Source organism: Cyprinodon variegatus, unplaced genomic scaffold, assembly GCF_000732505.1.
Source record: "Cyprinodon variegatus isolate N-32 unplaced genomic scaffold, C_variegatus-1.0 Scaffold591, whole genome shotgun sequence".
Classification (NCBI taxonomy): Eukaryota; Metazoa; Chordata; class Actinopteri; order Cyprinodontiformes; family Cyprinodontidae; genus Cyprinodon; species Cyprinodon variegatus.
The window spans coordinates 112241-125342 of NW_015151044.1; the positions used below are offsets into that span (position 1 = coordinate 112241).

A 13102-nucleotide genomic window follows, 5' to 3' on the forward strand; every position below is an offset into this window, starting at 1 on the left:
CGTTTATGTCATAAAACAGAAACATGTGGAGAACTATGGTTGTATATCATTTAAAATTACAATACTTTTGTGGAAGTTAGTTGATTTAGAGGAAATTTTATGTTTATCAAAATCAAATTGCAAGGTAAAGGAGCATGATCATCACCATATTTCTGCAATTCTGATTTAAATATCTGGAACTCAGCTGGCTGCACTCAGCACACCTCTATCCACTCAAAACTTCACAGTAAGTTCGGTTATGCTTTGGTTATTTTATGTGAAATTTTTTAACTTTGTTTTCCTAAATGACCTAAATCTGCTTGTGCCGGCATGAGTAACTGTTTCCTGCAAAGGCAGACGGAATTATGAGTGGTGAGGAGAAAAAGACTTTATCAAGACAACACGGTGCAGAGCATCTAAAGTATGCACCACAAAGCAAGGGAGGTGGAGAAACCAAGCTCAGTCAGGATTTATAAGCCTCTTCATGTGTTTGCAGACTTTGTTCATTTACATATTTTATATATTTATATTTTTTTGTGTTTATAAGTGTTGGAGGCATATTTATTTTTTATTATTTGGAAGTCAAATACTCAAGTAAGGATCTCCTTTCTTATTATACATATGTGTTTGTGTGTGCTTTTGTTTAGCTTCCACTCTACAGCCACTTGTTCTGTAAATCCAATTAAAACAAACAAAGAAAAGGTAAATAGTAATCTGTAAACCTTAGTCTTTATGCTTTATATGGTGAACAACTACTTTCCTAGCACACAGGTAAACCAGATATTTAGCTTTAGATCAGTAGCAGGTTCAAATTGGAAATGAATTATACCCTGAGTATTTATTTCAATTTTTCTGCACTTGGGATAATCAACTGAAGCTATTGGAAAAAAACAACGTGCTTGCGTCTGGTTCCCACATTCAGTGGTCGCTACAATAAGTTATTATGACTTGTTTAAAGGCTTGGAAAGCATTTACACCCGGGATGTCCTTCCTGACACAACCAGGATTTCAGTTTTGGTTTCCTGAATCATAGTCACACTTTAAGCACTATCCCATTGAGTAATCACCTTTTTTGGAAAAATGATTTGAATCCTATGCACCTGAAATTTGATAACACTCATACACAACCCATAAGCTTTGCAAAAATGTGATATTCTCTAACATTACGATGACGCAAACTGAAGAGGTATACTAGCATTCTGACCATAGAGGAAATTTAAGCAGAAAATGCTAATATCAGTAAATCTGACATGAACCCCCATCACACATCCTGCATTAGCTCTCTATGAATTGATACTATAGCATTTAGTTTAATCACCAGATAAACCAAGAAACCACAGGTTCTTTTTAGACAGAACAAATTCTACTTCCTGAGCTCTGCAGTTCTTTAACGACATACAAACAACACATATGGAATCCTACAGATCTGTGTAGCTGCACCTCAGACAACACGGCAGTGAAGGTATCACTTAATCTCATGCAAACGGTATAGCAGACGATATTTGAATTTGGTTTTCAATTGTGAATTGATGCTTTTATATTGACATATTCAGCGAGAGAATTGACATCATAAACATTTTCTTCAAAAAAGAGAAAGGACATGATGTCCCCTTTATATTGTTACAGTACATTAATACCTCTTTCCTACGTTTTTAAACACACAGGTAGCAAAATGGGAACAAATTGCAGCTTTAGGCCAAGCAGAGAATTTCCTGCCATGTTCTTGTCTTTGCAGGTCCTTTGTTTCCTTTAAAAGTAACCAAATCCATGCCTATAGTAATGCTCCCTCAGTGTTTATTAATACTCCTCTTGCATTTGCAAGTAGAACTGTATACATGGTAAAATAAAAAGAAAAGAAAATCAGCAAGAAGGTTTACTTGGTATTAAATTGTTTGACAGCACAAAGGGTTTAAACTCCTGGTGCAATTTTTCACATCACAGTTATCACGGTTGCCTTGCAACCAGGAGATCCATGTTCTCTTTAAGCTTTTTACACTCTTACAGTGCTCTCCTTGAGCATAAAAGAACAGACCACATCAGTTTGTGAAAGGGAAATTGGTTAAACACGAAAATAATCAAACACTCACTTAATCCTGAAGGGAAAATAAATGGATTCCAAAAGTTTGCAAATTTGTCCCCTGCAGAATATTTCAGATTGAGTTCCTGTAATATAACTGCCTTGATGTACAGCCCTTTTGATACAGTATGGAGTCCGCATTTTGCTCAACTCACACCTCAATGTTTAACATCCAGCACAGCTGACCGAGTGATTTACAGCACACAGGGGCTACTGAAGCAGTAAGATATACATGACTTATAAAGGGTTCTGACTAATTAGGAGAATTAGAAAAAGTCTGGTCAGCCAGCAGGTTAATTATTAACGTTGCACCTACAAAAGGCTTTTATTTCACTCAGGAAATTCTACATCCCTCTTTATGATGGTGTAGGTGTGGGATGTAAATTCTGCAGCTCATTTTCCTGGAGGTTTTAGCTTTGTGTCCGTGCTACACTGGCTTACTTTTCAAAAATAGATGGATGGTCAATTTTTTTTGTCAGATATTGAAGCAAAGGGCAGATCTCGTCATTTGAGAACGTGTTGGTTGTTTTGTTTTTTTGGCAACTGATGACCCTCTTTTACAGCTTAATGAGCAGAAATTTGTCAGGATGATCATCATCTACATATAATGAAGACATTCACTACATCCTGATCAGATGACGCACATAAACTGCATGAAAAACAGGAATCTAGTCTCTGAATGGGGTAAAGAGTTTAATAACTAAAAAGTACAGCCGTCTAAATGAAAATTATTTACTGTTCTTGGATAGAAAGAATGGGTTTATTTTTTTCTTTTCCCAGTTTTCAGTGTACAGCTCAAACATCAACGTGACAAGATGATGCACCAATAAAGATTAAGTATTTAAGTTATTTTCTGACTGCAGTCCCTTGTTGAAAGTTTATGAGTTCACCAAACTAAACACAGTGGAATGCCCAACCAGCCAATCCAACCAAGCAACAAATGTTGCTGCTTGAACAGTCGTTTATTAATCAGGAATTAATATAATTTGAAATATATATGATTTTTTTCCCCCTGAAAAATAAATGTGGTTCTCAATCAAACTGGTTTTCCATGCACACGTATTTATAGGCTTTTAGTCAATACTTTATAATAGTTTCTTCTCTGATAAAGCTGTTAGGTAATTTAGATTTATAGCAATCCCACACCATAATGCTGCCACCATTTTCACCTTGGGGATGGAGAGTCCAGTATGAATTTGTAGGATTTGTCCCCATAAGTATAGAAGTTTTCTTTTTATTTTGATATTATCTGGTCACTTTCTTGCACATTTTCTCGTTTACTATTTACCCCTACCTGCCAACTGCAACCAGAGCTTCTTACAAGTTGAGCTCAATTTACCTTCTGTAGCTTCTGAGGCTATAAATTGGTTTCCATAGATGTTATGCTACTTTATATTGGTCTATCTAAAAAAAAATGGATCTGGCATAAAACTAAAATATTAAAAAGGTCAAAGTGCATTATATTTTTTTTATATGGCTGCGGATTACATATTCATAACACATGTTTTCACCTTAATGTAGACATGGATTCAAACTGAGACAAAAAGCCTTTTTCAAATTTAGCAGCATGTTTTACTGTAAAAGTCCTTTTACACACCACCCTCCCTCCCACACCCTCTATAACCTCCCCCTCACCTCTCCTTGCCTCCCCTTCACTTACCCATCCACCCACACTCCATCACCCCACTGCTCACCTCTCGCCCCACCACTTTTGCAATCGTGCTCCTCTCCTCTCTTCTCCTCTCCTCCCCTCCACCCACACTTTCTCTTTTTTCCTCGGAGCCCCCAGCAGCAGTACCACCATCACTACCAGCACCATCGTATCCCTCTCCCCTGTCCTTTACTGCTCTTTTCCCTCTGTCCCTCCCTCCCTCTGAAGCCTTCAGGCCATGCTTGATTTATGCTCACCCTCCCTACCATAACCACCATCACCACCACCCACCCTTCCCTATCTCTTCAGGAGGTTGTGGCCCGGCTAGTCCCTAAAAACAACAGAGGGAGAGGAGAATAACAGCCTTCTTTTTTACTTTCCATCCTCCCTCCTTTTTAACCCGACATTTTTTTCATTCCCCTCTCCCACACTGCTTTTTAAATTGCCTCTGAATTCTTGAGCTGTTTTAGTGCCTCACTCCCCCTTCTCGGCTGAAATTACTTTTTTACCCTCTCAAACTCTGGCATGCTGAGGAAGCAAGTTTCACCTTCCCTCCTCTCTCCTCGTCCACTCTAGAGCCAATGCGCCACAGACGCATGTTCGTCCCAACATAAAGTGGAGACGTCGGAAACAGGATGTGACATGGCGAGTGCAGCACAGTGGAATCTTGTCCCCTTTCTAACCCTGGGCTACCCGAGCCATTAACCCACACAACTTGGGGCAAGACTTCTTTCTCTGTCTTTCATCATCACACACATGTGCGCACAAATATACTCAGTGAGAGTCTTTCTCTTTTGTTTGCACTCACCCTACAAACATGCACACAGAGCCCTGCTTTCTTCTCTAACAACCTTTTGTGGTCGTCAAGCCTCAGTAACTCATTGCCTAACCACCCTCTTCCCTCCATTGTGTTTGGCTACTGTCTCTGCTGATTTGAAAAAGTAGATGGATTATATATATATATATATATATATATATATATATATATATATATATATATATTTTTTCTTTCTAATAGGCTTTGTGGCAAGATAGTCACACCAAAACCCCAAGTAATCTAAACATTAAAAATCTAAGAAATTTTTGTTTTTGAATTAATTTATGTGCAACAAACAGGAATGACAATAGAAATAAGCATTGGAGACATAATTAAAAGCAGGTCCAAAGCAGCAAACAAAACAAATCTGTCAGTATTTATAAAACATCTTCTGAAAGCAGTGCAAAATAATAGGAAAGAACTTGTTTTAAACCATTGTTTCACTATTGTATTAAACATATCTATGATTTATAAAAGGAACTTTGGAGAAGTGTTGGAATCAGCAGATTGATTTTTTTCTCCATCAAAAGCAATGTACTAGTTTACTTTCTGCACAGTCTCTACTGCTGAAGAAAAAGAAAGCTGAAGCTCATTTAAAATTACAGTTTTCAATTGAAACTGTCACCTGTGGCCAAAACGCCAGAACTGCAGAACCTTGCTTGTTCTCATAGCTTAACAATGTTTGTTTTTGTTGCTTGTCATCTTGCATGGAGTTACCATCAGTGTCTGAGTTGAGCATGACCCCAGTCTCTTCTGAGTATCCACTAACTCCATCTTGAAAAAATTTAACATGGGCAAGCTTGATGTCCCATCTAGAGAACAGTGTGGGAACTTCTGACCCAAAGTAAATTCAGGAAAATAGGCCACATGCTTATAGATGCATTGCTGCTGAACTACTGAGTTGTCAGCCTGCTCATCAAACCATCTTCTGGTCATAAAAGGTCAAATACATTTTTATTTAAGAGTAAAATTAGGACAAGCAAGTGAAATACTCAAAAAATGTCATATGTGAGACCAGATTTTAACTCTTTAGTGTATATACAAACATCATGTTTGTTCAGTAGCATTGCCCAAAAAAACATAAGGTAGGAACATTGAGGTTTGGATTTTTGGAGCGATGAATGGATTAATATTCTCCTTGTTCCTTAGAAGATCAAAACGCTATAAGGTTCTACTACAGTCGTCAGTATTTCAAAGTTTATTTAAAAGAATTGGCTAAATTTACACCTTAGAAGAAGAGGTGACATATTGCACCTTAAAGAAGATGTCTACTTTTTCAAGTATGAACAACCACACACTATGTCACATTTGTAAAATCATCACATGATCTCATTCCGCTGTAAGTTTGCATCACACAGTTTATTGTCAATATTTCATTTAAATAGCTCCATAATATATTTATGTATTATAACATTAACTTGTTTAATGCCCATTTTCCCTGTCTTATTAAAAAGCCAGATGACAATTGCCTCTTTGTGTGTAAAATTACTACATGCATGTATGTTCAGGGGTCATTCCATCAGAGGCTGTGTTTTTGTTAAAATAGAAACTCTCTCACACAACAGCATTGAGATCACAAAACCAGAACAGAGGATCAGAGGTCAAACTGGGCCGGCTGACCCGTTCCTCCTCTTCCAGGCCTTTCCTCACCTCCTTTTTTACTGCCTCAAAGCGTCTCAATGAAACAACACACCACCCCTCCCTCTCACATGCACCAATGTGATATACAGTACAGCCTCCAACCACAGCATATAAAACTGCATCCTCTATCCATTCGCCATAACTCGCTCAGTATTCCTCGCAACACATATAAAGTACAGCTGAACACACACACATCTTTTATTCTTGGTCGCTTTCCTTCTTTTTTCACATTCAGCTCTGACATAGCTTACAGCGTCCCTCGCATTAACAAAGAGAACCACCATCACTACATATTTGTCTCTCCTTTTTAAAAAGGGGGTTTTATTTAGCATAAATGTTGAAGCCAAGGGTGCCCGGCTACCATGGCAACCAAATTAAACGGAGGATCTCTTCAGAAAGCAGAAATCTAAATTATTCGGACTCTTTTATGAAGGGGAAAATGAAAATTCTTTCCACTGTACAGAGACCGCTTCACTGTAAAAACAGAAGAAAAGAAGTGAGAGGGGGAAGAAAAGATGAAGAACATGTCATTGTTTTTGGGGATCTGACCATGTAGTTCAAAGGCATATCTCCCGCTATTGAAATTCATAGGTTGTCTCCTGACACTGAGCATATTGTGCATAAAGGAATGATGTAACCACAGTGTCTCTCCAACAGCAGATAAACCTATTGCAATTTGAAAGATGCAGCATTGTGCATGTCTTTAAATCCTCAACGAAAACCAAACCAGGCGCTGGGATGATGAAACCCACAGGATGGAGGCTTGGGATTAGGTGCAACTTGTTTCTAGTGCTGTAAATGATTTCATCCAACCGAGCACGACAATGTTTAACAAGAAAGCCATCAGCATTGGCCAGTCAGAGCTCACATGTGAGTGGGGATTCTGGGGTACATTCTGATTAAGCATTGTGAAAGCCTGTTTGGGGTTGGATGGATCCCAACTTTTCATATGTGGGTATCCATGCCTAGATGCACCTCAGCGTATTTGAATAATTTTACAAAGTACATATACTTCTGTAATTCTACAAAAATTAATTTAAAATTATTTCTCTACATGCTGATGATGGTTCTCAGTCATCCAGGTCATAGTCATTCCGTAAAAATTCAAAAAATATCCATTGGACTTGGTTTTCAAGATTTGAAGACGTTTCGCCACCTCTCCAGGAAGCTTTCTCATTTGAATTGAGAAAGCTTCCTGGAGAGGTAGCGAAACGTCTTCAAATCTTGAAAACCACGTCCAGTGGATATTTTTTGAATTTTTACAGTATTTCTCTACGTGTAGAATAGTATATTCGGGCATTTTTTGTCATTTTGATGGCGATTTTAGTAAAAAAAATTTTTAAGACAATAACAAACATGCCATTTTCACAAAATGAATTGAGCTTTAATTTAATTTCCCTTCGGCGTTAATAACGTTTTTTTTTTTATTGGATTGTTTGAAAGTTTTGCATTCAGTCATATTTCACGCTGTAAATCTCAACCAAACTCTTGAAAAGATATTGTTTCTGCAAAACTTTTTTCCTTCCACTCAACTTCCTTTTAATATCTCTCTGTATACAGAGTGAAAGATCAGCTCCTGTTGCCATGTAATGAATGTATATGACTTTGAGATTTTTAATTAAGTAAAATTATATATATATTTAAGGAGATGCGCCTGTAATCTTAAACAGTATTCTTAAAAGAAAACGTTGCTTGCAGACTACTTCAAGTCATTCATAAACGTGTAAAACACATCCAGATTTATAGACGTCTTCTATCACAAGTTTTAATGATGTGACAGTTTTTCCTGAATAAGTCTACAGTGAGCATATCTTGTGATTGATCTATTGTTACTGTATAACTGTGAGGAGGGCAGACATGTTCCATCTGTGGATGTATGTTTCCAGAAGATGCTGGAAAAAGTGGTCAGAGGTCATTCAGTGGTCCGATAAATAGATGAGTGGAGGGACACATGGGGGTCAGAGATGACGCTCTTTTCTCTGCCTCCTTCGCATTTTCTCCCTCCAATTGTCTGTCTCCCTTTGCTCTGTGTGTGTGTGAATTGTTGTTGTTGGCCAACAGCAGATCTATGTTATTGATTGACTCCTGTGGCTGCTGGGCTGCCCACTGAAGGAGGGGGCAGAGCTCTAATGAATTCCTGCACCTTGTGCCCCCTGCGCCAACCCCTACACCCCCTTCTTAATTAACTTTGTGGGTATTTTGTGTGTTTGTGTGGGAGTGAGTGCAGGTGAGGTGGGGGTGCTTGTGTGTGTGGATGCATGGAAGTATGTTTTTTCTGCGTCCTCCCCTGCTCCACTCCCCCGCTTTCTGCTCTCCCCTCCATTGGCCCCCTGTTTTTTTCTTTTCCTTCAGTACTATATCTTTTTCTATCATCCGACGAGTCTGATAGTTCAATGTGACTTCAGTAAATTTACATGGATGTCATTCTTTTTTGATACAGCTCATCTCCTTCTGGTAGCCGTATCTGATTTAGATCTCTACATTGCTCAGATCTATGCAGATATGAAGGTGCATACAGAAAGGATTTCCATCCTCAGATCTGATCGGAGTGTCATATCTATACCCAACCTGAAAAATGACAGATTGCATGTGTTTGTGTGTCTGAAGGTCTTAGACCCATCGGTATTCCAGACGTGTAGGCAAACTACCATTTTTGTCACCTTGAACCCCTTGATTTCTCCTGCAAGAGGAAGCAGCTCTGAGCTGCACAGCAGGCACTTTCTCTCAGTTCAGTGTAATTGTAAATACCAGTTTAATTTTATTTCCTGTCTATTTCCGTTGATCTCTCCTTTATTAAAATGGTGTTTCTCTATGCATTTTGTTTGTTCCTGTTTTGCTTTAAATATCAGCATTATTTTATGCAATGACCACAATTATTTTATTTGATCTGAAGGTGTTGCATGTGATAGACCAAAAAACAACTCATACATGCTTATAAAGTTGCGCAAAAAAAAAAAAAAAAAATCACACAGGTTTTCAACTTTTCCACAAAAAGGAATGTAAAGCAGTGCGTTGAATCTGTATTCACTGCCCCAAAGTCAGTACTTTGTGGATCCATATTTGCTACCATTGTAGCCCCAAGTCTTTTGGGTGTATTTCTCTACCAGCTTTATTCTGGATCAAGAGACTGAAGTGTTTTGCAAAAAGTCAGACTGAAAGGAGAGCATCTGTGAACATCAACTCTAAAGGGTTCCACATTTTTTGAGCTGGATTAAGGCCTGAATTCCAAGTGGCCCATTGTAATTCATCAATAAAACCATTGCTGGTAGCTCTAGTTGTAGTTTTATGACCGTTTTCCTGAACAGTGTGTTTGCAGCTTCTAGCAGGTTTTCTTCCAGCACTTTCTTGTATCTACCTCCATCCATTTTTGTATCAATTCTAGCCAGCTTCACTGACTTAAAGAAAAAGATTGCGATAACATGATGGTGTCATACTTTTACAGCAGTGATGGTTTGTTACTGTAATGTGAATTGTGATTTTTCACACAGCATACAATGTTGTGCATGTAAATAAAGTTTGGTTTTTGATGCTGAGAGCACCTTCCACATGTTCGCTCTGCCCTGTGTACAGTAGCTAACCCTACTTCTTAAAGTTTGGTTTTTGATGCTGAGAGCACCTTCCACATGTTCGCTCTGCCCCGTGTCTTTTCTGGCAATCATTTTAACCTCAAAACTAACAATATAAATTAGATTTGAGCAGATTTTTTTGGAGCCAAGCTTCAAATCAGCAGTTGAAGGTCTATGAGGCTTTTTTGGCATATCGGACCTCAATTGGCTCCTCCATAAAGGTAAATAGTATGGCTGGATCCTTTGACCAACATCTTAATTGGAACCAGATATTACTTTTGGCAGCATGGGTAAAAAGTCGCAGCGGAACAAACATCATTTGAAACCCAAGAAACCAGATCGGGGAAGTTTGAAGGCATAGCCTTCATGTGGACAGGCTAAACCACTTAAATGGCAACAAACTGGCAGGTTTGCGTGTGTGAGCCAGTGTAGGATTCACCTCTACATCTGCTACCTGAAACAGCAGCAATGCTGCTGTTTTTGTTAGACAGAAGAAAAAACTCTATTTGCGCAAGTTGTACACTACGAAAATGAATATGTTGAATGGAAACACTGCAATTCAGAAAAAAACTTCTGGTTTTTGATAAAAAAAAATTTTTTTTATTTAAATTAGGATTTTATTTGGTTATATTTAAATTCTTGTATTTTGCACAAATGAAATGGAAACACCTTTTTCACATCACACGAGTCCTGTGATATGGACCTTACTGCCTTGTAAAAAATGAAGAGGAAGAAGAAGAAGTAGACTGGAAGTAGTTGGAGGATGATAGCGCCCATTAGAGCAGTGACCAAAACATGCCATTAAATGGCATTTGCCATTTAATGGAAATACCACAATTGTGAAAATGTGCATGTTTTTTTATTTAGCAGTATATCGACATAACTTTGTAATAGAAACACAGCTAATCGCAAACTTTTAAGTTAAGGTTCAGTTTCAGCAGATATTAATTTATTTGGATTCGCTTCTTCTCCCTTTCCTTCGTCGTTCTTCTCTAATCTTCCTTTTTTTATGTAGCGGTGTTGCAGCGTCACTCACTGGAATGGCATAAGTATAACAATGTTTATTATAGTTTTTCTAAGCTTTGTGTGGTTTCATATTCTCGGTGAAACTTTTCTCTGTTGTTCCCTTCTGCAGCTTCATAGCCTTATAGTTGTCCTGAAAGCATTACCCACCTGTGATGTGGACCTTTGCAGTTCCTTCAGAATAACTAAGAGAGTTTTTTTCCCCAACATGTGAGTTTAGGGAAGCAGCCACATATTAGGATGTTCGTTTTGTTATAGTCAGTTTATTACTGGGTTCTGGAAGAAATTACTTAAATGGGATTTTATGTGGAGCAGTGAAGTAAATTGGGCTGAATAAAAGGCACACCACACTTTGATTTTTCGTAGTGCTTAGGTAGAAGGAAACCTGGCTTACCTGTTTATTGGAGGTTTTACCTGTCATCTAAAAGACTGATCAGAGTTGAAAAAGTTTGCAGTTGTTTCGCTTGAAAGCAGCTCATCAATACATTAGCAAGGCGCTGTTATGAGAATGTCTTAAACCTTCTGCAGAGAACAGTCACATATCATTATGCACAACCCTCCACCCCCCCTTTAAGGCAAATCTACATTAGCGCTCAGATGTCTGTGTTTGCTTTAGATGAACACAATCTTTTCCTTCATAATCTTGAAGCCAGTGATGTGCCTCTTTGTTTTTTTTTCCCCCTAAAAGAAAGCAACCTTGCATCAGGGAAATGTCAATTAGGAGACGTTAAAAGTATTTTAGTGTGTAAAATCTTGTGTGCGTGTTTGCCGAACTGTCGTTAGCCATGTGGTCTGACAGTTTTGTAGATCCAAAGTGAAACGGCTGTCAGCATCTCCCTGCTTTCAGTGACTCTGATGGCTACATGGGCACATGCAGACGCAACAGACACACTACGCCTGTGTCTGCCTGTTCTCTCTTTCTCTTCCATCGTCTCTTTATGATCTCCTGGTTTTTATTGTCGACTGGTAATGATGTGGTATGTTAGGGAGTCAAGCAGTAAGGGAAATGAATTAGAGCTGTGGTACTCGCTGCTAAAACCTCTGCGTATAAATGTTGAATTTTCGGGTTTGAATTTTTGCACAGCTGTTTCAGTCATCAGGTCAAAACCTTGAAACTGCCGAAGTGACAACTTTATTGTAGTTTTTATGAGCTTTATTAATCCTCTGACAGGATTTTCACCCAGTGAAGAACCACGTAATCCCTCAAAATTAATTATCCCTTTTCTGTGGGAGACATCAAACATTATTACGTTTCTTTTTCAGACAAATTCAAAAGTAATTGAGTCAGATCTGCATACTCATCCTTTGTTACCTTTGTGTTATTTTCTGTTCAGGGGCAGACGTGACCGAACCTAACAGCTCAGACAGCCGTGGCGAACGCCTCGATTTTTTCCTTAAGCAGGAAGAGGCTCTCACAACAGAGCCGGGCTTCCTGGGCGCCAACGAATCGGAGGAGGCCAGCGGAGGAGCGGGAGGCGGAGGCATCTCGTCAGTAGCCAATCTGAAGGCAGCGCTCATGAGTAAGAACAGCCTGCTGTCGTTGCGGGCTGAGATGATGGGAGATGATAACCCCTTGCTGTATGAGTACCTGCCCAAAGGAGGACACTCCCTGTCCTGTAAGTATCTATTTACAGGAACTTTACTCACACTGCTTGTTACACCCAACTGAGCCACACTAGTTTACAGCATGTTTCCTTCAAAGCGATGGACAGCACCTTTTATAAGCATTCATATCACTAGAACTTTAGTTAGTCTTTTTAATGTCTCATGTGAATGTTTTATGTGACACACCAACACAAGGTAGCACATCCTATGAGACATTGAAGATAAGGGATAAAGAATATACTGAAAAGTGTTGCATGCATATGTACTGATCCTCCTTTATTTTGATACTCAGTAAAATTCGGTGCAATAATTGGTTTCTAAAAATCTGTGGTTCTGTGAAGGCCTCAAAATGTTTGTTATAGAACATTAGAGAGCAAGGAGGACAAGCCTGTGTACGCTAAACCCATTTTTACCACAGTTGTGGCAGCATCATGCTATGGGAGACCTTTCCTCTGGGACAGGAAAGCTCAAGCTGATAGCAAGATAGTTTGAGCTAAGCACAAGGGAATCTTGCAATGTGGGACATGAGCTTCTGTGCCTGCAGACCCCTAAGCATTGTGGGTTTTTTTTTTTGCCTTTTAAATGCTGCCCTTTATATATAAATTATTCTGCATATTTGGGGATATATACCTGCTATGTATGTATTTTGATTTATTTTGGCAACATGTGTTGTGTGTTTTATGATTTCTTTGTTGCTTCTTGATAGATGCTGGAGAGAAATTTCCTTTTTATGTAGTTTAATG

The 13102-nt window shown here is 38.7% G+C and overlaps 1 protein-coding gene across 2 annotated transcripts in view; it reads left to right on the forward strand.

Moving 5' to 3' along the window:
• The window catches only part of zbtb46 (zinc finger and BTB domain containing 46), a 92097-nt gene that overhangs the window by 54790 nt on the left and 24205 nt on the right, over positions 1-13102 (forward strand). For both annotated transcript variants that reach the window (XM_015392446.1, XM_015392447.1), the window contains exon 4: positions 12089-12370. In XM_015392446.1, coding sequence (XP_015247932.1) covers positions 12089-12370 — 282 coding nt within the window. The remainder of the gene's footprint in view (positions 1-12088; positions 12371-13102) is intronic.